Source organism: Mugil cephalus, chromosome 1 (genome assembly GCF_022458985.1).
Source record: "Mugil cephalus isolate CIBA_MC_2020 chromosome 1, CIBA_Mcephalus_1.1, whole genome shotgun sequence".
NCBI classification, from domain to species: domain Eukaryota; kingdom Metazoa; phylum Chordata; class Actinopteri; order Mugiliformes; family Mugilidae; genus Mugil; species Mugil cephalus.
In genome coordinates, this window is record NC_061770.1 from 19,300,311 (window position 1) to 19,324,653 (window position 24,343).

Below are 24,343 nucleotides of genomic sequence, written 5' to 3' on the forward strand. Positions count from 1 at the left end.
TGAGTCCAACGCGGATCAATCACACGGTAGCTAAAGAACCCAGCCGACATCTCGAATCAGATACTCTAGTCTGCGAATGGGGCTAAAAACACCCATTTTCTCCCGAGTGCTGCAATGCATCATGCGCAGATAACAAGTGTCTCCTCCACTGCTCTCCGCTGCAGGTTAAACGCGTCTCCCCTCTTGTTTTGTCGTCGACCTCCCTCGCTGTTGAGTAACAATTCAGCTTTGAGCCTAAAGGGCTAATGACAGCAGACGTATCTCTGTTTGCGCTGCCGTCCTTCTCGCCATCACAAATGCAACACGGCCGATACCGAACGGCGCAGACGCTTTGTTTGGCTCGCCGTCCCTGTCAGAAAGGTTTGTTTACCTGCTCCTGACTGGCTCGAAGCGAGCGTCGCGGGTGCATCACGGGACTTGTAGTACAATCACACCAGTCGCTCTTTCGTGCTTTCTATTGCAGAACTTTTAAAATGCATGTCACAGTTGATAAACAGCGGAGAACACGAGCTGGGGGGTGCCCGTATAGTTTCTGCGGAAATGAGTTGAAAAAGAATAGCCGCTAACGTAACCCTTAACCGTAAACTACTCAATCACCCATGCGACGTTCAGACTCGCGTGTAGTTTCCTGTTCTCTGCGCGTATGTTAGCCGATCTCCATCGACTTCAAGCTGGAGACATGTACGCGTTTTGGGGAGCTGCGACGGTGGTTTCCAGTTAGAAATCGACTTACACGGTCTGCGGCCAATAGCGTGGACGACGTGACGCACGGAAACGCGCAGCTCCGTCAAATACTAGCGTACATGTATGGAGGATCGGGCTTTAGGCGACATCCTGCAGATTTAGATGCATCCAGCGCCTCGTATCTTTATATGGTGAGGTCCCGTCTTTTTACTGAGCCATGTTAGACAAAATTTCAGTCATGCCACAACTGCACAGAGAGGGAAATGTACTGTATGCATTCAGGCACGTACTCCCAGAGTACACGCCCACTTGCAGTGCCTGTGCATGTCTTCAAAATAACAACACTTAAATTGTTATTCTCGTCACAGTATCAGTGTGTTTTTGGTGTAAAGAGTTCGCACATGCTATAGTTGAGTTATTTAGGGAGATGAATGTGACATAATGACACATTATTATGCTTATCAACTTACTACAGGTGAGCAAAAGCCCATTTCTCACAGACCATGGATAGAGGGTGGTTTATTGGGCCAGAGAGGATCACCTCTACAAAATCTGAGCAGCCAACATCCAGCTGCAGCTTGGCGCCGAGGCCCTGCATGACTATCAATCTGACTGAAATGCTTCGAGCTGACAGACCCCACGCAGAGAAAAAGCCAATTCCAATCCGACCCCCGAGCCCCCGGGTTTCTCTGCCAAGAACGCAAAAGCCCCGCCACAGCGTCTCCTGTGAACCCACTCCCAAACCCATCATCCGGCAGCGGTCACACTCTCTGCCGTCCGCCACAGCAAAGAGGAAGCAGTGCAGAAATGTTGGTGTGCGGTTCGTCGATTCCTTGGGACTGGATCTGGAAGACGTCAAGCTTTTCAAGTCAGCAGAGGATCCGTTTGTGCCGCATCACGTGACATTTAGGCTGCTGATGGGCGCAGAGATGGCAGATGGGAGGCATCTGGAGATTTCCCTGCCGTACCTGAAGCCAGTTTTTGCCCAACAACCAGGAGACCAGCCAGGATTCATGCATCGTCTTCATGTGCAGAAAGTGTGTCTGGAGAGAGTCTTGTGTTTTGAGCTGGGGGTCGTCGGAATCACACAGGTCCTCAATTTGGACTTTGAGAAAGATGTCACAGCCCGTTATTCATTTACAGATTGGAAGAGCTGCACAGAAACAAAAGCCTCTTGGGTGTCCACCATCACCAAGGCCTGGGAAGGAGAAGCGGGCCAACTCAGTTGTGATACGTTTCGCTTCCATCTGCCTGTCCCTCCGTTCCTGCAGCCAGGGTCAGTGTTAGAGTTCGCCATTCAATACAAAGTCGGCGGTGCTGAATACTGGGACAACAATGGTGGAAATAATTATAAGTTGGTTTGCCAAAGTTACAAACTCACTGTGCCTAAAGAATGCGAGGATAGCATGGTGCACTTTATATAGGATGCCCACTAAATGTAAACGAAATCAGTTTAGAGCAATTTATGACTGCTGGCAGCATAGCATATAAAAAGTATAACTGAATAGTGACATATCATGTCAAATTTTTTTGTAGCAGTGCTAACAGGAGACTGCTTTGAATCAAGTTAGATTCAAGAAAAGGTGGTAAATCCGGGCAAAACTGAAATACTACACGCACTTTACACACTTTAGTGCCACTTTTCTGTGCTTGTGTTTTTGCACAGAATTATTGATTTTCATAGCCATATTAAGAAATGCACTTCAGTGTGGGAACATGCAATTGAAGTGACACCCACAGAGCATGGACTCATTATATAATGATAGGAAAATGAATGCACTTGAGTCCACTGTTTTCTTCCAGATGGATATTTCATGTAGAGAATAATTTTGTACACTGCTGAAAACTTAACTCACTTTATTCAGAGTTTATTTTTGGGTCAAATGTTCTGAAGCCAAATGACTAATCATATTATAAATGTTTTAAGAAAGAGATGAGATGGATGCTTATTTTGTTTAACAAATGAAGCTACATTTTGTGGTATGAATATGAACAAATGTTCACTGTAGCTGTCTTTTATTAGCCTTTTTTATTAGTGACAAAACATTCACACAATATAATGATACATAATGTTTTTGTCAGTGTTTTCTGCTAAATAGGAATAAAATATCGTTTGCTCAAAGCACATCCACTGTAGTTGTTACTGACTAAATAATTGATGTATTTGTGATTTGTGGAAGTGAGGACTTGCTCCAAGTTCAGTGCAGACGTTTTCCTTCTCCTCTCCGTTTTCTTAATTGGAATACATGTAAGCAATACATGTAACAACAAAACAGAAACAGATAATGGCAGCTTATACACCAGACAAAAGTATTAATTTGGAGAAAAATATTAAAGGAGGTGCGCTAATTGATTACTTTTATTATCCCTTTGTTCTGGGAGGAGGAAATACTACTGTGGTTTCATTCTCAGAAGTTTGTTGTTACTGAATTTGGTTGACTTGAATTGTTGCCAATGAGAGGATTAGGGTGATCATATATTATTCTTTTGTTTGTTCTTTATTGTTAAAGCCAATAAATGGATTTTTATAGTGCAAAGTTACAGTGAAAATGAACACAGTCATCCAGGTCACGATATATCTAGCTTCTGAGGTTCTGTACTGACACATTTCTATTTATTTGACCACTCCATTTTAGTCAGTGAGCTGGACTGAATAACAGGAATGCTTTAATTCGATACGGTTTAGTTTAACAGCACTACAAACTACTTCCACCAACATGACTATACATGAAATACCACCCTAAGGATGTTGTTTTAATATCAAGTAAACATTAAAACAGTTATAAAATCAAGATTTATTGGAGGACTGTTAGTTTTTATTGCCTAATATTTTGGCAAGTGAGCGTTTCACTGTAGATCATGAAAATAAGTTAATAGCCACATACTTTGGAGAATGTATAGTGTGGTGCAATTTATTATTATTGTAAACACTTTGAATTGAAACGTGTGACACTGTGTTATTAACCCTTTATCAGGCACTCTTTGCGTTATTTTTCAATTTTCTAAAGTTTAATAGAGAAAATCAAGATTAATGAATTTACCATATATGGTTCCTTGCCCTTAAGTGGTTAACAGCTAATGCAATCTATCCACACACGGTCCCTTTCCCCGTGCGGGGTTAAATGTGTTAACTGAGTAGACACCCACTGGTGGTGGGACGTTGAAGCTCGCTGTGACTCGTGTGCGCTTGCGTGGCGGCCGTTCGCGCGTTTCAGCGTTGGCCGATTGAAGAAAAAAAGAAAGAAGAAGAAAGTAAAAAAAAATATATAGTATCATGTAATGTCTTTGTGCGAAATTTGACGACGCGGTAAGTGAAGTCATACAGAATTATTAAAACACAATTTGTTTTCTTTTACTGCTTTCAGATAGTCAGTGAACGTTAACAGTTACCATAGTTACTGTCGCTAACTAGCATTCTAGGAGTTAATGCTAGCTAACATTAGCCACAGGTAAGCCATTATTGCTAAGCTAAATAACTGTTAAGGTCCAACGTTGTTTAACATTACAATATACCTTTTAATCGGTTGCTATTTTTAGCAACCCCCATGTAACAGCCGTAACGTTTTAAGTTTCTGTAAATTTGTATTTTTAATTGTTTTGAGTGGTAGTATGTTAAAATACAGCCTGACCTAAGGTGACCAGATTTCTGAAATGAAATCCGGGGACATTTACAGCTCGGAGATAAAAAGAAAAAAAAAAGGGGAATTAAATGTTATCAAGCACCCCCAAGAAACAGGGACGATTACGGTTTCATTTATTTTGACGTGTTTATTCGTATTTAAATAATGTTTACATTAAACCGGGTCTGTCACGCATGTAGATGATTCCACAGGCTCACACGCCACACGTGACATTTCTCACGCTGAAAGGTGACAAAACTCGCCGCACATTACTACCAGACTGCATTTAAAGTATATTAGTAATGCCTGAATGGATGTGGCAAGGCAGACAGCACTGAATCAGCCAATCAGAAAATAGTATTTCTTGTTGCCAGGTGAAATGGCAGCGCCGTAATCACGCCTTCCACAAATGCCCACTTGAATTTAAAGTCTTAAAAGGCCTAAATTCTTTGATAATCCCAATTTAAAAAATCTTAAATTACATCAAGTCTTAAATCCTTACATCCATTTACTACTTTATTTGCAGTATGACCCCCTCTGGCCCCGGCCTATTATGATTTTGTTCCTCATAAGTGGAGCCCACCCCAGAGATATCCTGAGTTGCTAGTTGAATGACAGTAATTCTGGATCTTTGATTTTCCTTATATTTCATACTTGGTGTAGGTCTTAAATTTAACTCATAATTGTCTTAAAAATGTCTTAACAAGTCTTACCAACATTAAGGATCATTTTTGAGAATATAATTTGTGATGCTGTTAAGCTGGTGATTGTTATTTAGCCTCAGCCTCTGACTAAAGTAGATAAAATAATCTGAAACACAATACACTTCTACAGTACTGTAATACTATATATCCTCCAGAATGAAAACACCGTTGAATCAACAACTCCCTCAGTTACTTTTATCAAATGCTGAAAATCATCACCTTCATGCTAAGATTTAGACCAGTAAAGTTACATTAGAGTGCATTAGTTTTCCCCAGTGTACCTGGCAAATGAATGTGCATCAGTTTGATAGACAAGTGAACAAGAATTAGGTTCATGTTTCCAGTTTTCTTTGCAGCTATTTTGAAGACCACATGCACCAAGTGGCTGTAAAGTCATGGCACCGGGTCAGGTCACACAGGTGGGATATGTACAGCGTCGACTACTTGGTTATCACACTCAGATGTTTGTCGTTATAATAATGAAGAAAATGAAACTCCTAATTTATGTGCAGTTGGAGAGTGTCATCAATGAGGTGTTAAAGAGTGGGGATGTTCAAGCACTGGAGGCATTTTTGCAAAGGGATACATATGAAGAGCCCTCCATGAAATGTTCCCAACAGTTTCTCACTACGTTTGACAAACTTGTCAGAGAGGTAAGATGTCCTATACAGTTATGAGCACACCACAATGTTCTTCTGTTTGTCAATGTATTAAACCTGATCATTGTTCCTTAGAGTTTGGATCAATATGATCCCAGATCTGCCAGTTTGGCTCTTGCTAGCCTCCACAAGTATGGGAAAAACCTGAAACTACCTGATGATGGTCAAGGACTCTCAGGGCTAATAGCTCAAGGCCTGATCCAAAAGATGAGTATAAATCTAATAAATACACATACGCAGACTGTTAGTGTGGTAAAAGTAAATGCACTCAGTTGTTGACTGAACCTGTGTGTGTGCACATGGCGCAGTGGTTTGAAAAATGCCGGCAACTATGGATCCATTGTGGCCCTCAGTGGGATGAAACCTTGTTCACCCTCTCCGAGGACTTCTTAAATGCCTTAATGGTGAGCTAATATCTATTCCCAAACACGCTCTGTTTCACACTCTAATTAAACCAATATAAAAGTGTTTTATTGTTCTTCTCTTTGTGTCACAGACGGTCCATGAAGCATGCAGAGAGGGTACGCTTGCACATTTCCTTGTGTTTGCATTCTATTCTCAGTTTTGTGTTCAATTAGCCATTTTAAGTGTCCAAAGTTAAAATTAACATACACATATTTTAACTAAATTGCTGCATCGACACGTAGAAGTGTTATTATTTATCTAAGTAATAGAAATTGTTATTTTAAAGATAGTCTCAAATTTAGCTGGAAGAGAGCGTGTACTTATCAAGATGAACTTCTTAGAACTACTTTGCTACTTCTTCGTGATGATTATACACTGCAAGAGAAAGTGTTGTCTCTTTAAACGGTTTTCCCACAACATTTTGCAGGAACATACAAAATCACAGAGTCTTTCCTGTATCCTGTTGGCCACTTGGCTGTAGACCCCAGAATTGACATCCAGATTAAAAAAGAGGTTGGAAATTGTTTTAACAACTACTTGTTTGGTACAAAAAAAATAGTTTGTGAGACTGATGTGTTTGTGCTCTTAAATGAACTTGCTAATAATGTTCTAACAGGCAATCCGTAAATTTAATTTAATTCTGGACAAAATGCCAGTGGAGCTGAAGAGAGACAAGGAGATCTTAACCTCACAGCAGGCATCGGATATCATGTATGTCCCGGTTTCCTGGTAGTAAGGATCATTATTACTAATTTTTATAATATCCTCACACATACGAATCTTTCTTGTTAATTGTTTTTCACAGGCTCAAATTGGCTGGTCAAATAATGGAGGGTGGTGGTAAGTTTGTTGTGGTTGGTACAATCACGAAGAGAAACAAAATATGGTCAACATAATGTGTTTTTGTCAGATTATGACTTTCAGTCATCCCTCATGGAGGCATTGTGCAGAATGGCTACTCCTACCCAGAGGAAACAACAAGCAGATCGATGGTTTAGCATGGGGCATGTGGCCAGTGCATTTACCAAGATCCGTGATTCAGAGTTTGAGACGGTAAAAGTGGACAATTTATGTTCATTTCAACATTTGCATTCACGTCTTGGGGTGCTATTTTAGCAATGTACTATAATACTATTATGAGTCATTACATTACATTGTAATTGAATCTAAGTGTGTGTGGTTTCAGGCTTGTCGCAAGTTTCTGAACATGGTGAATGGGATGCAGGGAGACAAGAGAAGGTACACACATACAATAGCACGGTCGTTTTCAGGGTAACATCTGGGAAGTTTGAAGGCTCTTCAAGGTCGCTATTCTGAATGTTATTCTCTTTAACTGACTTTATATAATAAATAAGGATGACTGTTTTGTTTGTGTGTGTTCACAGCAATGTCATGCACCCACAGAATAAATATTTATGTAATTCAGGCCTACCAAATTTGAACATATTTCATCTTTTATTCTTGATAGCATCAAGGCAGGTAACACAAGCATTGTTTATGATGCATAATAACTGAATAACAGTGTCCTTTCTGTACCACAGAGTGTATTCTTACCCTAGTTTGGAAGTTTATCTGGACAAGTATGAGGTCAGTATCAACAGGGTTTATATGGTTTTTTTTTTTTAGAATGTCACAGTCTATAGTGGACTCTGTTAGTCAGTGTTCTGAAAAGATTGTGGTTATGTTGTCAGCTGCTGATGCCCCTGGATGAGAAGCTTGAGGAATTCTGGATTGACTTCAACCTTGGCAGCCGCAGCATCTCATTTTACTTTTCCTTGACTGCTGAAGGGGGGCAGGTACATCAAGATCATTAATGTCCAATAAAAAAAACATCACTTACATACAATAAATACCATCTGATTCTTGAGAATCTAACAATACGTTTAACCTTTATGTAGGAGAGCCACTGGGAGACAATATGCATCAATGAGACTGAAGTCCAAAGCTACACTGTTGCAGGTAATCAAAACACTCCCTTCACTCATTCCACGTATTTCTCTTATTTAGTCAAGGAGCACGTCATGTGTTGGGTAGCGTGGTATTTTTCTTTGCATTCAATAAATCACATATATTTTTGTCGCATACATTAACTTGATAGACTTACAAGTATGTGTATCTGTATGTTCTTTACCTACAGAAAAGGGAAAGACCAAAGTCTTGGAGATAAAGATGTCAGAGGTTGTGGTTGTTGGTGCAGTGGAAGGATCCAGTCTTACCATCCATTTCAGCTCCTCCCTGGACGTCTTGCAGGCTGCTCAAAACGTCTACGGACACAACAAAAACAAAGTAGAGAGGCCATGGCCTGTTCACACCATATTTGCTGATAAAATATTGTGAAACCACAGCATTCAGGCATTTGCAAGGTGAGATTGTGGTCATGATAAATTTGAAAATTTCCTTTAATAATGTCTCTTTCTGTCAGGACACGTCTGTAGTTCAAACTACAAGGGAACAGAACAGCATCCAGGTAATCATTGCTTTGTTACCACAATTCTCTCAATGTACAGCTATTATAAGAAAGTATGGTCTTCATAAACAGTCATAGAGTGTGTGAAACTGAAAACATTTGGGGCAGCTGGACATTTTTGTGAGTGGCCCTGGTTTGAGATGGGCTAAGATGGAATTGACAAGGTGCAAATTGAAATTATAGCAAATTTTAGCGAGGTCTTTAAATACACAATATAAATGATTGTGATTTTAATGCAACACAAAACTTTGACCATTTAAAAAAATCTGTTAACTGCAAACTGGCATTTTATTTCTGAAGTGATTGTGTGTTTGCTGCTGCCTGCCGTTCTTCACGCAGTTTGTTCCAGAGAGCCAAGTGTCCCTTGGTGAAAGTGAGAAAAACACTGCCCCCTACATTTTACCTGCTCAGGATACACCTGTACAGGTAAAATATTTCTGTATTTTACATTGAATCAAAAATATAGACGTGTACCACATGATAAATTATGGTTATAATATATATATTTATAGGATTCAAAATTACAGTGTAAAACTGTAATTCCCATCTGGGGAGTGGAGGGATGTTGGTTGTGCTCTCTTGGTTGCGTGAGGCAATGTCAAAGCTGGCATCCATTGCCTGTAGGTCTTTGATGTTGGTTTTGTGTTTGAACCAGAATATCTGTCTGTCTGTTGTGCAGATAATCCTATGCTATTTGCTTTATCAGGAATAAATACTTAGTTACATAGTTGTGTGAAGGCTGTATATTATTGTGATTGTCCAACCAGCTGGTGACGCCAGCCAAAAGGAGGTTTTCAGAGTCCATCACCGTCATTACCGTCAATGAAGGAAGTGTGCGTGGTGGCAGTTCCCTCTCTTCTGTTTTGCCATTAAGTAAGTAGTAATAGACACTTTCAGTAATGACCGTTACACCAGTTCCATTATTATGTTCTCATCAAGGTGTCACCAGTCCCTTGAAAGTGTAAAAAGAAAATGAAATGTACTAAAAGTGTCACTAAATGTCAGCTTGCTTGTGGTAGAACCAGTATAAGTTTATGTTGGATTTTTGTTTGATATGACAGAAGCCTGTCAGCCATATCATTTAGTTAGAGAAATAAACTGTTACATCAACCAAAATGAGACTTTTTTATTAACTTGACAATTTTGACTTATAAATTTATATTGAAACAAGACAGTCCATGAAGGGACTGAGGCCCTATATCTTTCCACTGACAGATTCGCCTTTAGCTACATGTCTGTTTCACATATGTCTAGATTTCCATCAACCCGTATTCAGTTTTTAAGCTGAACCCTCTCAGGCAGTTATTGTTTATTTATTATTCATAAAGATAAGATGCTGTTTTTTCCTTTTACACTCTCCAGCAAAGAGTAAAAACAGGCCATCTCTGGAGATGGTTCGTTCACATGACACAACCGCCAGGACCTGCAGTCATAGCACAACACCTGGAAGCACAAATACAGCTGCCACGAATGAGCAGGTATGAAGCAACACTGAACATTCTGCATGTATTACACTTAACGCACTTCCCATATGTCCTATGTCATCAAAATACTGTACATTATTTTAAGTTCTGAGTTCTCTCTCAGGGCAATGTGATTCTGTTTTTACTTTTGGTATTTGTCTGATTGTGACACATCTCTACAGAGCAAAGCATCCAAACAGGCTGCCAAGAATATGGTTGACAAATACAAAAAGGTACAAACTCTCTCAATATTTACTACTGTTATTATGTTACTTTTGCACAGTTTTGTATGAGTATGACATTGTTGAACTGTGAACATGGTGATATTGCTTTTCACACATTTTAGTAATGTCACATGTGTTTATTTATAATCACACCAAACTAATGTGTGTCAGGCTGTCACCCTGTGCCCGGGAAACGAATCCTTCCAATGTCAGAGCTTGTTATATATCTATATATATCTAGCTATTCTGGACATTCAAATACTTTCACACAACGTGATCATCTAGATGAATTTCCTGTCTTACCAGTTAATAGTAGCTCGTCCAGTTTCCCAGAAGAGTTATTCCTTTTCGCTCAGGTGCCTGTTGACCAATGGTCACACCCTTTGCGGTATGTTGAAATTTTTGGTCCAGACACATGCAACTTGAGCAGATGTCTCAGATGACTGGAGTTGATGGTACTTCTTTAATGTCAGTTTGTTATGTCTGAGATTTCCCTAGAACTACATAATGTTTGAAAAAACTTGGCTTTGGCCAAAGTCCCTGACTCAGCATTTCCAGAGTACAGAGTGGCTTCAAACCAAAGCATCAATTCATAAGGGGCTGGTATTAGCGTGGCGTAAGGCAGGGACTTCATTGCAACATGACCACCAACACATAGTTTAATTTGTCAAGTTTGCAGTCTCTCAAACTGTCTCATTTGTCTGTGTATGATGTAACATTTGTGTCTGCCTGTCCTGCAGAATATACCACTGGCAAAGGCAGTAGATATGGTCCTTTCCGGACAGGGAAATGAAGATTCACAAGGTCTGGTATAGTCAAGCTGATTTTAGTTTATCCCAGAAGTACAGTAAAGCTGTAAGACTCTTGATAGTCACTGATCTTTTCACTTACAGATCCTAGTTTTGTGCCAGACACCCAACCCACAACTGGGAGAAGCATGTGAGTACTGTGAAGAACCTTCACACTGTTTGCAAATCTACTACCACCAGAACAGTCAGTGCTTTCACCGGTAAAAGAGTGCATCTGAATATGTTTATGTTTTAATGTTTTAGGTCTTCTACCTGGAGTAAAATGTCAGTTTCTGAAATTCTGATGATGCCCACTCAGAAAATGAGTCTGCAAAGACCTGGTAAATATGGAAGATAGCAAATTTCTTTTTTAGTCACATGCTTAGTTGCTTAAATGTAATTCAGTGTTTGTCTGTTTTTCAATACAACATATATGTTTTTTTTTCTTTTCAGAGCCTCGTTTAAGTTCGGCAGGACAGCAGGAGTGCCAGTCATCCTCAACACAGAAAATTTCAGTTTCAGACTCAAGCCTAGTCCACCAAAAGCTACTCCATAATGAACTTACCCAGCGCCTGCAGCAGGTCCTCCGTGAGAGGAATCAAGATCCTGCACACAAGGAGCCAGCTGCACCCAAGAGAAAAATGTCAAATGTCAGGGGCAACTCTAAAGACATAGAGCAGGTTTCCTCATTGCATACTCCCAAAGTGCAGCAGGCCCAGAGAACAAGCCGTGGCAAAGGGAAGAGCAAAAACCAGACGTCAGAGTTTGTTCCAGTCACAGCTTCAGCCAGCGATGAAACTCTCCAGAAGGGAATGCCAACCAAGGCTAAGGATGAAACTAAGCGTGTCACTTCAAACAAAGAAAAGGTTTGGATCCTGTAACCTTCATGCAGCTAACGTTAAGTTCTTTATGACTTATTTCTTTTTATGTCTGCTGTCTCAACACAGGGAGATGCAGAGGTTGCAGGCAACATGGTGAAGCTCATCTCTAGCCGTTATAAGGTTAACACCCAATCCACAGTAAAAGGCACAGCAGAAAATATCAATCAGAGCTGGATTCCTCCTCTTTTTAAGAGGTATACACATGAAGGGATACTTTCTTTTACTGCAGCAAATATAAATATATTTTTGCTAGCATGAAACTTTTATTATGTTATTGACTGTTGCATTTTTCTTAGTAGACCAAGCTTCAATATGAGCTGGTTTTCAACAAGTAAAGTAAGTGACAGTTACTTGATTTTGTCTTGAATAGAGTGTTAAAATTAAATCTTAGAACATACTTGTTTTGCTAAAGATGTTTTTTTTTATCTATAGAACGAACTATCTGGAACTGTAAGTCTAACAAAATCCCACAGCAAAACCACAACAAACTCTGTCAACCAGAGGTAAGTTAAAACATTTGAAAGACAATTGGCTTGTATGGTCTATTTAATCCCTTTTTCCTGTTTGTACAGGTCGGATGTTTTTTCCTTCAGCATTGATACACCATCGAGTATAGGGGTAAACATTTTTAATGTTATTTATTTTATATTATTGTTTATATTATACTTGAGCAATTCGAATGCCATGTGTTTAAAGTCAATCTATCTAATCTAATCTAATCTAATCTAATCTAATCTAATCTAATCTAATCTAATTTTATCTAATCTTTAGGTGGGTGGCACATTCTTACCTAACACCTCTGCCACATCGCACAGGTAGGTCTGATGCCTGTGGACACATCTGTGAGGGAATGCAGCCACTGAAACTGTCAATTTAAAAAAAAAATGTAGATTGAAATCTCTCTGATGTCATATTTTCCATATATTTTGACAGTGACATCAACAACTCCTCAGTAGCCAAGCAAAAACCACCTGTGGAAAAAGTAAAATTAAATTCTATTGTCTTTGTTATTATACAGTAAACATCTAATTAAAGAAAAAGCCTGTCTGTCAATAAATATCTGTGTCTGCTGCTTGTTATCTTGCAGAATAAGCGGTACGTGAAAGCACGTCTGTTCAGTGACACAGACACAGACAGAGACATGACAGAGATCAGCTGGCTGAGAGAGTCAGCTAGGAAGCCCAAACCCCAAGTTACCAAATATTCCAGACAGGAACCCAACAAATGTAGCACTGTACCACCTCTTACTTCATGTAAGCCTTCAGAGTCAAACAATCTGACATTCATCATATCAAGACTAGACTTAAATGCAATTGTTTAAAGACATTAGGAAATCCCATACAGACAGTGCGATTTCTCTCACTGCAGGTGAATCACCAGATATACTGCCGTTCTCACTGCAACCATTAAAGGGAAATGCCAAACCCAAAAAAGTAAGGGAGTTCTATTGCTTTTTGTAAATGATACTGAGTTTATGATGCACCACCCCAGTCAGCCACATGGTGTCACTGTTGCTACTTGTATATTGTAGTCCAATATGAAGAATGAACTGTATCAGCCGAAGACAGAGAAGCAGCCGGCAGCAACACCCAGTAAAGCACATGCAGCAAGCAAGAGGCCCAAAAGAGCTGCAGCCACCTCTACCAAAAACTACAGGGAGCCAGATACTGATGACAACCTATCTGAACCCGAGAAGCCACCTGCTCCTAAGGCAAAAAAACAGCTCCATTTCCTAATATTACTCTATTGTTTAAGCATATAAAAGTAGTTTGTCTTATTTTTCTAAACACATAAACCTATCCAGATCAGTTCATACTAGCTGCTATTTTGTTTTTGTAGATTAACAAAATACGAGATATTAATTTTCTTTAAATGAGTATTACAATATAATCAGACACTAGTGAAACTCTTTGTTTTTGCCAACAGATTATTATAATAAAATGTTTGACATGTTTGAAAGATAATTTAAAAACATGGTGGAAGTTGAGGAAAACATCAAGCCTGATACATTGAATAAATTAAAGGATTGTCTCATCTTATTATGCATTCTACATCCCTTGAACTTAATGCGAGATTCTTTGTTTTAGTCAGTCTGTAGAGCAGTTTCCAGTAGACTTACCCCTTTTGTCTCTCAAAAATAGCATTCCTTCACTGATCAGAAGGAGATTACAAAACAAACTCATGAAGCTTCTGAGAAGAAGAAGACTGCTAGCAGGCAAACGACGAGAAGAAGTACGAAGTCACAGTCTCTCTCGGAGAAGCGTCCCACTTCCAAGTTAGAGGTTAGTGACTTTATGTTTAATGTTATTTTGAGGAATGTCAGAAATCAAATTCATATCACCACAGTCTCATACTGTAATCAGCTTTGTTAGCAGCTTACTCAGTCTTTCTGATTTGAGACCTCGTTTACATTGTGTTGTGATGTCTTAAATGCTATGCAAACAAAAATGTGAAACTACATCTACATCCTTGCAATGAAATGACACTGACAGGATGATGACAAAGTCTGAAACTCAAACTGTGTTTTGTATTTAAGCGAGCAGGGAACTTTTTTGTGTACTTACTTCTGATAAGTTGCTGGTTACTGAACTCTTAATAATATAGTTGAACCGAAATCTTTTTTTTTTTTTTATTTGTCTGCCAACAGAAGAACTTTGTAGGCCAACAGCAGGAGAAGAGTGAGGAGATCTGTTCTGAGGTTTCAGAGGTAAAGAAGAGAAAAAACAGCTTCAATGAGCAATCCACACATGGCTACAGTAGACAAGAGAGCAACAAGTCAGATCTGAAAAAGCCATCTGGTCTCAAGGTGGGAGTCCAACCTTCTGTCTTAGACAGTTCAGCTTATATTTTAGATTAAATTACGCTATTAGTTCATCAGGCAGTACAAGTTTATTTTAACTATTAATGTGTGGAAACTAACAAATAATGTCAAAACTGTTTTAAGTTTGGCAGATCTGCTTTTCAAAGCATAGATGCAGGATGTCAAAAATCTGCCTTAAAGCAATTTTAGAAAATGAATATACATATCTAGATACAGCATATTGTGCATCATTTGTCATCAAAGTGGCTAAAAAATATTTGAACTTTGGTACTGATCATAAATATGAGAAACACTTTACTTTTCAGCAGCTGAGGCCTGAGAATCTTCCTCGAGGAAGTTCGAAGTTCAATAAGAAAAATGCCATCACTGCCCAAAAACAGATGAGTCCTTTAAAGGATTCCTGGGCTGCACGCCAGGCCTCTTTCTGTCCATCCCCTCCGGCTCCTTTCATCGAGAAGATGAGATGTAAGAATTTGTGGAAAACTTCTCACACACGTCAAAGTTAGATAACACTCGTTTTACTCCTTTGACATCAGCTAATGTCTGTTTAGTGTTGTTTGAATAGTTACTACATTTCATCACAGTGGCCACATACAGCATAGCCCTGTTAGCGTCTGTGGGAAAGTTTTTCATCAGTGCTTTTACTTGGATTCTGTCAAATAGAGTAAACTATATAGCAAGATAATCTCATGTGACTGGAGAGGGCCCTTAATCCACGGGCTGATGGAGGGCATGATTTCATCTCACTCAGGTCCTTATGTGTCTAGTAAAATTATCCCCATTGATAAAAAAATATAATTTGTATTTCTAAGGCCAGAGATCTGATTTGCATACTTTCAGAATATTCTTCACAATATTATTGTTAAGCATTTATTTAGCGGGTTCGGTGTCCATTATTATAAAACTCCATCCTGTATGTCCTGTACAAACAATCTATGTTTGCTCAAGATGGACACACTTAAAAAACAGTATGTTACAAAACGAACCCTTTTGCCACCAACCCATTAACCTCTTGATAGAGTATATGAAAAAGCATGAACATATTGACCTTGTACTCTGCGGTCAACTTCTGAAGCCAGCTGTTTTAACATCTGTGCTTATTTTGGACCCTCACAGCTGCCGAGAGGTCAGCCCCAACCTTGGATTTGACCTTCTCCCCTCTCCTTACCCCGCGGGGATCCCCAGCCTCTGCCTCCCCTAACCCTCCCTGCCAGGACACCCCGTCTCCAGTCCTGCTGCTACCCAAACCTCGCTCTACAGTCAGCAGCAAAGGGAACCGCAAGCCCTCCCTGCTCTACGGCGCCGAGAAGAATCGCAGCTCTTACAAGACGCAGTCCGTCAAGTCTGTCCCATCTCTGCCTTCACTGGGAGGTCGCTCCCCTGCGCTCAGTCCTGCCAGGGAACTGAATGCTGCTGAGGTACATCACCCCGTGTCACTCTCATTGATTCTTTGTGGAGGATTAGAATGACATTCAGAGATCCGCATCACTCTGATAATGTACATTTCTGCTCAAAAGGTTCAGGCAGTTAGGTGTTTTTCAAAAAAAATGTATATTGACATAAAAGAACATCCTATGTCCTTAGCTCAGTTCGGCTTCCTAACATTAGTTTTACAAGAAGATAAAACAGATGGTTTTGATTTGGCTTTTCGTCTGTATTGAATGGGTGCATTAAGTGAATGCACAATGCATCTAGACTTTAAACATCGTAAACTCATTCTTTATCAGACCTGATCAGCGGTGGACAGCTCTGTGATATTTAGCGTATTTGAGTTATTCACACACCTTTGCTCTACATGGAAATCACTGACATCACTTGACAGTCATGTGAGAATCACAGGAGTAACCGAGAATTTAAGGAAGTAGGTCTGTGTGGGTTATAGCTGGTAAAAAATCCCAAAGAAATGTGGGTAGTAGAGAACGTAAAGAAGTAACACTTCCTCCCCTCCACCACATTCATTTGATATTTTTCAGCTTTGGATATAATTAATTTATAACTGCACTCTACCGCTTCCCATTATCAGAGTTAACATCATGCTAAGCCATTTGTGATATATGTGTCACGCTATAATGCAGAAAATGGAGGTATTGCATCATCTGATCTGAACAGTTAAGTAGCATGATTCAAATGATTTCTTTAACTGCTGGCATAGAAGATAATAGCACTCAAGCGCTTCGCATGTGCTTCCTAATGCACTGTTGAGAATGTCTGTATCATTTACTGATTTGTGGCAGGCTTGGTGATTTGACAGTGAGCTGTCGTATTTCTGTGTCCGTTTGTTTCCAGATTGGTACAACGCAGCAGCACCTGTCCTCCACACCTCAATCTCCCTTGTCTCTGTCCACTCGTCCCTTGTTGACGTCCACACTTCTAGAGCTGGACAAGCCAACGATGCCCTCTCCTCCTCCGTCTCCATTCCCCGAAGACGCTATTGGTCATAGCTGCCACTATGGCTTCAGTAAAGTATCTTCAGTATCTCGGGTTTCATTGAGCCAGTCATCTACTCGGTCTTCAGTAATAACTGGCGGAGTTAAGAGCAGTCCCACTATCGTCCTGGCTGTGTCCGTGAAAACAGAGGTGGGGCACTTTACGTCACTATATTTTTCATGACTGTAGTACTGTGACTTGATGTATAAACGGATAGATGTATAGATGGAAAGGAGGACTGAAATAGCTCTATATGGATAAGTTATTGTAATTTATTGTTGAAGTCATGAAACAAACAACTAACTTGTTACTGTCCGTCTTGACAGAAAACACCACTCTCAGACCGAGACAGAGATCTTCATGTCTCAGGTAAAGCATCTTTTGTTTCTAAATCTTGATTTTCCTAGTTGCTCCCTCTGCCCTTACAGCATGTTATAATTAGTGATCATTTTTACAGGACCCATTCGCAAGCGCCACATGACTCTGTCTAGTGATTCTGAGGAAGATGAAAAGGAAGAGAGGAAGAAAAGCAAGATGAGAGGGCAGCGTTCTTCTCGGATGAAGCCAAGGAAATTGTTCAAGTCCTGTAAGACATATTACTTCTGCTTAAAAAACATTAGTGAATTAAGTCTGGAATAGACTAGGGTATCTCCAAATGTGATGATGGAATAACTCCTACCCAGAAATTCTTGCACTGGACAGGCAACTTATGAATCCCACCACATAACTTTGTTCTTAATAATAATCAAATATATTGGTAATGTGTATAATTATTTTCATAAAGCAACACAACCCTTGTGCTGGTTTAAATTCCTAATTCTGCCATTAAGGTGGATTATATGAGGCATCTTAGTAATAAGTCACCTTTCAAATGGTTATTTACTTGCTCCTTGATACTGCTAGCTTCTTAAATATAGTGTGAGGTACCGGTACTGTTAAATCTATAATGATACTACAAATGTTCTCTCTATATGGGATAATAGACACATATCCTCATTGTTTCAGCAGCTAGACCTCATGTTGAGTCCCGTAGCTGTGGAGAGAAAAGCAGTTTAGAGGAAGAAAACAACAAGGAAGTCAGACGAAAGGATAGAACCTTTAAAGTTACAGAGGAAAGAATATCAGAGGAATATAGGAAGACAATCAATAACACTGTAAGGAAGACAGCTCATGGCACAGGTACACTTTTCCCATTTTTCTAGACAAAGAACTGGTATTATTTGGAACGAAAAATACCTAAAAGTACAGGCTGTTTTGCAGTAGAATTAAAATCTGTACATGTGATATAGATTTTCATGCCTTCAGGTAGTCCATCCGTATGTATATCTGTTCCATTTCTGTGAAGGCTTTAGTCAATTTCTTCAAAGTTTGCATTATTGTTCCCTTAGACTCTAGGATGAAATTATTAAAATTTGGTGATTAAAGGTTTGAGAAAATAAAAAATCCTGACTACGTATATTTTATGTGTCTTGACTGATGTAGTTTATTTTAGTTAAAGTAGGTGGTACTTCTATCCACATGTTGAATTACATTACTGTTGCAGTTGTCAGTTTTTAGTGAAACCTAAATTTGAGATTGTCCTCCTGAGTCTCGCCGCATCTGTCTTTTACCCGCAGTCGCCGAGCTGTCATCTGTGGATGAGATGAGCCAGGTGATGTCTTCTTCTCACATGAGCTCCAGTCACTGGGAGGCTGAAGTTGTGGATGGAGACATGGACATGGATGAGGATTCAGAGTTCCCAGAAACCGCTGTCAACCCAAGTAACCTGTGTCAGCAGTTGAGCTCTGAGCTAAATAAGAAGTTCCAGGTTAGAAACACGCTTACACAGACACTTAATAAGTTAACAAGACAAGAGAATATGCAAACAACTTATGTTAGTGAAAGCTTAGTTGAAATTTTTCAAAAAAAAAAAAAAAATCTTTTTTTAGACATGGTAACCATAATTTTCTCAGAAAGCACTGTTTTAATATCTCCTTTCAGCTCTATTTTCATAATTAATGAGCTGCTATCTCTTAAATGCATTTGTGTTCAGAACCGTTGCAAGATGATGGAGATTTACAACAAGCAATCAATGAAAGCTGTCCAGCAACACATCTCCTCCATCAATACACAAGTTACTAAACACAGGTCGGTTAATGTCTTAAACAAACCGTAAAGGCCTTATGGGTAAATAACATGAAAATGTAACAAGAAGCTAGTTACACTACTTCTAATTCCTTCTGCTTTGTACAGGACTCAGAGACTTGAACAGGTTCAGAAGGTTCTGCTGGAAGAAATCCATAAATTGGAACAGGGTGACACAGTCCTGAACAACATGGAGAAAGACCTGACTGTAGGTCACCCTGACTCTGTCTCTCTTACGCTTCTGTCTGCACTCTGACACAGACACAGGCACGCTGTGTACAATTTCAGGGGGGAGGATGTGGAAAATAACCTCATCAGAGACTAAATATCTGACGTTCAATGGTCTGTTAGATGATGAAATCGCCACCGTTGTGTTGTTGTGTTGCTGATGTGATCACTGTCAGGTGACTGTTTGGACTCTTCCACAGATGTACTGGAAAAAGCAGACTATGGCTTTCCATTCTTACCACAAGCAGGAAACCAGCAGGTGAAATTCAGTCTCATGTGTGTTTGTACTAATAGAGCCATGTTGTTTATCTGCCTGTCACACAAGGATTACATATTTTTTTACCTTCAGCTTATTATCATTAACTAATATTCACATGATGGCGCAGGCTATTTACTGAAAGGGGATGTAGTCAGAGCTTATTCCTATAGCTCAGCTGTGTTTACTGATGTCAGACACCATGTTACAGTTGTTTTTATTATACAACCAGCACCCACATATAAATACAAAGCTCCCACATGCATCAGCGTGCACTATATACGTCGCTCTCATCACGCCAGAAATATTATTGCTCAGAATAAAATGGTCGAGCTCATCCACTGCCCATAGGAGTCTCAGTTCCCTCCGCTCAAACGTACGTTATCCTGCTGCCTCCGTGATTTTGAGAAGTGATGCTGTTAAATGGTTGAGCTGTGGCTTCTTTGTAGCCACGCTGCCGTATAACACATGATTACAGAACAGCTGAAATGACGGCTGTCATTCTGTCAGTCTTTCATCATATGTAGGCGGTCGGTTCTTTGTCATCTGATTGGATGGTTACAAGTTGAATGACTGACATTATGGACACGCAGAGTGGTAAAAATAGGATTTATTTTTCAGCCTTTGTGAGACTCAGGCTTCCCCAGACTTGCAGACTTCATGCTAGTCATAATAATAAATTTATTTGACTCTGAGTCACTGACATTCAGTGAAGGGGCTCAGTGGTTGATGACCAATGATTATGTGCTTTCCCCTTCGCTTCCCTCTAACCCACAGTACATATTTCTTTCCCTTTAGCTTGTGTGTTCTCCCTCTTTTGGTTGTGTGACTGTCTGTCTCCGTCCCTCCAGAAACGAGACCCTGAAGAGAGCCCTCCACAGCAACGTGTGTCACAGCGTGGAGTACGAGGAGAGAATATTCACATCCCAGGTCTGACCCCCCTCAGGCTTGGACTTCACAGCTAACATCTAATATGCGCTTCACAGTGTTGCTCAAGTGTTAGACTAAATACCTTTGTGAATCCAAACCTCAGTTAGCTTTGCATGAAGGAATATTTCTTCCCAGCTTCCAATATGTTGTTGTTTTAAATGGATTCCGCCACCTGCGCCTGTCCAGCTGTCTGCTTCACCATATTTTTGCTGCTTTGCCTGGCCACACCTTTAAACACGCTGCTCTGCCTGCTGTTTTCAGATGTGCTTGATAAGAAAAGACATGAAGTCAGTTCAGGACAGGCTCCTCGGCGAGATGGTGAGTGCACGCCAGGTGATCCTTCAGCGAATACAACAGAGCAGCTGGGCTGGCTCTCTGTCTGTCTTTCGTGTCGCATCCTTCACTCCATCTGTAGAGCCAAGCTCCTTATGAAAGCCTGTACATAACATCGAGTACTGGAAGAATTTATGACTCATGTGATGTTGTGTAAGGTGTGAAATTTGTGTTTTTCTGTCATTTGTAGCTAGACGGCGAGATCAAGAGTGTGAAGAGAGGGCTGCATGCTCTGTTTTTCCCCTGATGGAGACGGGTCTTGAGTGGAGCGAGCCCTGCCAAGAGTTTGAACACGTCAAACCAGGTTGTGTATTTCACCGTGCGATACACTGTTGCCCTGTGTTGTTCGTCTGTGTTGATTTTATGCGTTTGAATTCAGTGTTCATTTTTCCAGGGTTCTGTTTTTTATTGTGGATGTGTTTGGGTTATTCTGACCTGGATGTGTTCTTAAATGTTGGATTTCATAAGAAATGTTCCTTCAATGTTTTGGTGTTAGTAAGTACAGGTAATGTGCGAACCTTTCTACTTCTTTCTGTGTGACATTTTAATACAAATTGATTGATTATATTATTATAAGTATAGAAATTCGTCAACTAAGCATTCAACATCTTAAATGTATTAATTGCTTTTTTACTAACGCTTTATTAACTCTTCTTGATTGGAAATAAAATCATTTAAAAAAATGAGATAAACCATTCTTAAAAAAGACCTTGTATTTCTGAAGACAAGTAGTGCTTACAAAGGTATTTCTCTTTTCAGTGAAGACAATGACGGCCCCATCCCGACTCACATACTGTATGTACAGTTGATATCAAATTCATCCCCAGTGCTGCCTCCCCCCACACTTCCCAGCCTTTACACAGTCCAAGTGACATATTATTCATCAGTTTAGAAAAGGTGAAGCTTGTCACATGCATCACGTCTTCCCACTACACGGATTCACACCGGCCTTGTCAAAGGAGCCCATGAATTAGTACAAAAAAAACAACAATGACTGAATGACAAGATTGTTCCTTTCCTCCGCTCTTGTCCTGAGAGTCGGAGGCTTCCACCCGCCAGCTTCCAACGTGGCATCCAGTAGTCTCCAGGACACACTGCCGCAAACATGACCATCGTCCCTTCTCCCACACCCATGCCTTCATACTGATAACACGAGGGTGCTGGAAGAATGTTAAAGACACGCTGAAGACGAAAAAAGGCTCCAGGCTCTTTAAACTGTCCCCACCGAGCAGCTTCTAGCTGCCTCGGGAAATTTCTAAGCTCAGCATTTCTTCATAGAAGAAACTCCTCACTTTCATGGCCGGTGGAACCTGGAGAGAGACAAAAAACACGTAGGGAAACTGTGAGTGAAGGGGAAAAGTACAAATCATGTGAGCAGAGGACACCTTTGTCACCGCTCTTATTGCTGCCATTAATCAGTTCTGTGCTGCTATTTTTAGCTCAGGCGGTAAATGTGCTGAGTGGCTGGGCACGACACTCATCCTGTCCTCCCTCTGGGTCACTGTTACGGCTCATAATCAGGACCCCTTGCTTACCAAACAAGCTTAGCCAAGGACATCATTGCATTTTATCATTTCCCTCTGCGTAGGAGTGTGAGCTCCCCGGAGGACGGCCTCCCCCTCCCCAGTTTAGAAGCGCTCCCGTCTATTTTTAGCTCTCCGGATGAGCAAGGAGAGCTAAATTTAGAGCGCGGAAGCCCGGAATAGAGCGCCGCATGCATTATAAAACGCTACACGCAGACATACACTCCAGAATACTGACCTCGTTAGGTGTTTGCTCGAAGCGTGCACTTCCATCTCAGTGCTTTTGAACTCGTTTAGCTCTTTTCGGATCGCAGCCTGTGGGGAAGATGAGGGGGAGAGAAAAAAAAAACAGCATCAGTACATCCCTAAGTGCATCCTGAGCCACAGGGAGCTGCAACCTTTGAACGGCAAAGTGACTGCAGGAGGAAGGGGGGAAAAAAACAGGCTAAAGATTTTAAAGAGAACAGGGGATTTGGCCAGATAAGCTGATAACAGCTACAGACGAGCAGTAGATCAAAGAATACGCAGACTAGCAGCAATCAGACTGACCTAAATAGTGGACTGTTAGTCGACGGGACGTGGAGGGTTGCACGGGTCAACATGTTTGTCTGTTATCTGGCCGCGTTCCACACAAATACACACCTTGTCTGCCGCGGAGAGTCGAGTCCAGGGTTTGTCCGCTCTCCTGTCGTAGTCCTGAGCTTTGGCCACCTCCACATAGTCGCTGAAGCGGATTAGGATCTTTCTGTCCCGCAGTTCATCCACCGTGGGCCGCTGGTTGAGCTGAAACACAGAGGAGCGGGCGAACACTTAGAGCCGTCTGTCAGATTGTCTCAGTTTTCGACAATGTAAGCTTATTTTGTCGACATTAGTCTAAATGTATGTGAGAGCGCTCAGTCACACAGGGTCTTACCTTTCTGTTTAGCCGCTGTTTGATTTCTCTTCTCTCCTCTTGCTCTGTCTGGTCATTTCTCTCTGAGGAAAAAATAAATAAAAAGACAAATTTAGAAATCCATATTAAATCAACAAGAAAAAATTGCAGTAGATAAGCAAAGGGCAATTGTTTTTTTTATTATTATTATTTATTTTTTTACAGCCAGGAGAAGGAATGTGCATTCATGCGGTCTTAAGCTCCTGAATAATGTACTACTACACTGGGAAGCCTGTGCTATCATTAATGCATCATCCCTGTTCCCTTTGTTTGATTTTTTAAGCGTTTATCATTATTATTATTATTATTTTGACATATATTTAAATGTTAAATATAAATCAGTAGTTTGGCGACAGGAGTAAGATGTGGGTTTAACTTACGTTTCAGGATGTTCCTGCTCTCCAGCTCCTCCACGTTCGGTCTCTGGCTCAGCCTCCTGCGGAGAAACACCAGAACCACGTTTTGAACCATTTTGCCTCAACCCGTCCGCCTCTTTCTTCTTTTAAACCGGCTGTAGTTTCTTGACTGTGCGCGTTCTCGAGAGGAATCCCCTATGTTTCCATCTCGCATCCAAACCGCGGCTGTGATGCTTCGGCAGAGGCGCACCCCACATCTGGAAATAGTCAAATAAGCGCGAATCTTCGAGGAGGGTTCTCCGCCAAAAATAAGAAGAAAAAAAAATCAGATCGCGATGTCTGTTTGCTGCATCTCAGGTGCCTCCGCCGCCGTGTTGCTCCTTTTTTTTTTACTCCACACCGCCGCAGCAGCAGCAGCGCTCACACTCCTCTCTACTATTCGCTACAGGCGCTTTTCTAGTGGGTCGTGATCGGCTGCTGGGGCGCGACTCCTCCAGTCTCCCTGGTTACTGCATGCAT

At 40.6% G+C, this 24,343-nt stretch overlaps 3 protein-coding genes across 7 annotated transcripts in view; 2 read left to right on the top strand and 1 right to left on the bottom strand.

The window, feature by feature from the left end:
• Positions 1 to 725: 725 nt before the first annotated feature.
• On the top strand, positions 726 to 2,811 carry ppp1r3da (protein phosphatase 1, regulatory subunit 3Da). The gene is made up of 2 exons (XM_047568251.1): positions 726 to 875; positions 1,160 to 2,811. The coding sequence occupies exon 2, from the start codon at positions 1,188 to 1,190 to the stop codon at positions 2,106 to 2,108; it is 921 nt and encodes a 306-aa protein (XP_047424207.1). The 5' UTR covers positions 726 to 875; positions 1,160 to 1,187; the 3' UTR covers positions 2,109 to 2,811.
• An 883-nt stretch (positions 2,812 to 3,694) lies between these two features.
• sycp2 (synaptonemal complex protein 2) lies at positions 3,695 to 21,477 on the top strand. Of its 4 annotated transcripts, none has more exons than XM_047609981.1 (48): positions 3,695 to 3,991; positions 5,365 to 5,427; positions 5,521 to 5,661; positions 5,743 to 5,874; positions 5,967 to 6,071; positions 6,164 to 6,188; positions 6,500 to 6,585; positions 6,689 to 6,783; positions 6,878 to 6,912; positions 6,983 to 7,125; positions 7,259 to 7,311; positions 7,614 to 7,659; positions 7,764 to 7,868; positions 7,971 to 8,031; positions 8,210 to 8,358; positions 8,495 to 8,539; positions 8,879 to 8,965; positions 9,307 to 9,412; positions 9,902 to 10,017; positions 10,185 to 10,235; positions 10,967 to 11,030; positions 11,120 to 11,165; positions 11,279 to 11,355; positions 11,468 to 11,880; positions 11,962 to 12,089; positions 12,192 to 12,231; positions 12,328 to 12,398; positions 12,468 to 12,513; positions 12,667 to 12,710; positions 12,829 to 12,877; positions 12,983 to 13,148; positions 13,264 to 13,328; positions 13,427 to 13,606; positions 14,037 to 14,177; positions 14,543 to 14,701; positions 15,025 to 15,181; positions 15,833 to 16,134; positions 17,003 to 17,293; positions 17,470 to 17,512; positions 17,601 to 17,729; positions 18,149 to 18,322; positions 18,760 to 18,950; positions 19,176 to 19,270; positions 19,376 to 19,475; positions 19,696 to 19,754; positions 20,603 to 20,681; positions 20,943 to 20,999; positions 21,205 to 21,477. In XM_047609981.1, the coding sequence occupies exons 2-48, from the start codon at positions 5,404 to 5,406 to the stop codon at positions 21,259 to 21,261; spliced, it is 5,028 nt and encodes a 1,675-aa protein (XP_047465937.1). In that variant the 5' UTR covers positions 3,695 to 3,991; positions 5,365 to 5,403; the 3' UTR covers positions 21,262 to 21,477. The 4 variants fall into 4 exon arrangements, with proteins under 4 accessions (XP_047465937.1, XP_047465955.1, XP_047465964.1 ...); XM_047609999.1 differs by having other exon boundaries at positions 12,195 to 12,231; XM_047610008.1 differs by having other exon boundaries at positions 3,718 to 3,991; positions 13,454 to 13,606.
• A 235-nt stretch (positions 21,478 to 21,712) lies between these two features.
• The window catches only part of phactr3a (phosphatase and actin regulator 3a), a 31,212-nt gene continuing 28,581 nt past the window's right edge, over positions 21,713 to 24,343 (bottom strand). For both annotated transcript variants that reach the window (XM_047610030.1, XM_047610022.1), the window contains exons 8-12: positions 23,849 to 23,904; positions 23,451 to 23,512; positions 23,180 to 23,320; positions 22,776 to 22,852; positions 21,713 to 22,324 (exon numbers count right to left, since the gene is read on the bottom strand). In XM_047610030.1, the coding sequence (XP_047465986.1) occupies positions 22,309 to 22,324; positions 22,776 to 22,852; positions 23,180 to 23,320; positions 23,451 to 23,512; positions 23,849 to 23,904 (352 nt within the window). In that variant the 3' untranslated portion in view covers positions 21,713 to 22,308. The remainder of the gene's footprint in view (positions 22,325 to 22,775; positions 22,853 to 23,179; positions 23,321 to 23,450; positions 23,513 to 23,848; positions 23,905 to 24,343) is intronic.

Bases quoted from the DNA above. Each gene is read 5' to 3' on its own strand.
- ppp1r3da (XM_047568251.1), top strand. From the start codon at position 1,188: ATGGATAGAGGGTGGTTTATTGGGCCAGAGAGGATCACCTCTACAAAA.
- sycp2 (XM_047609981.1), top strand. From the start codon at position 5,404: ATGGCACCGGGTCAGGTCACACAG. The intron at 5,875-5,966 runs ATGAGTATAAAT...GTGTGTGTGCAC, and splicing joins CTCAAGGCCTGATCCAAAAG to ATGGCGCAGTGGTTTGAAAA. The intron at 19,271-19,375 runs GTCGGTTAATGT...TGCTTTGTACAG, and splicing joins ACACAAGTTACTAAACACAG to GACTCAGAGACTTGAACAGG.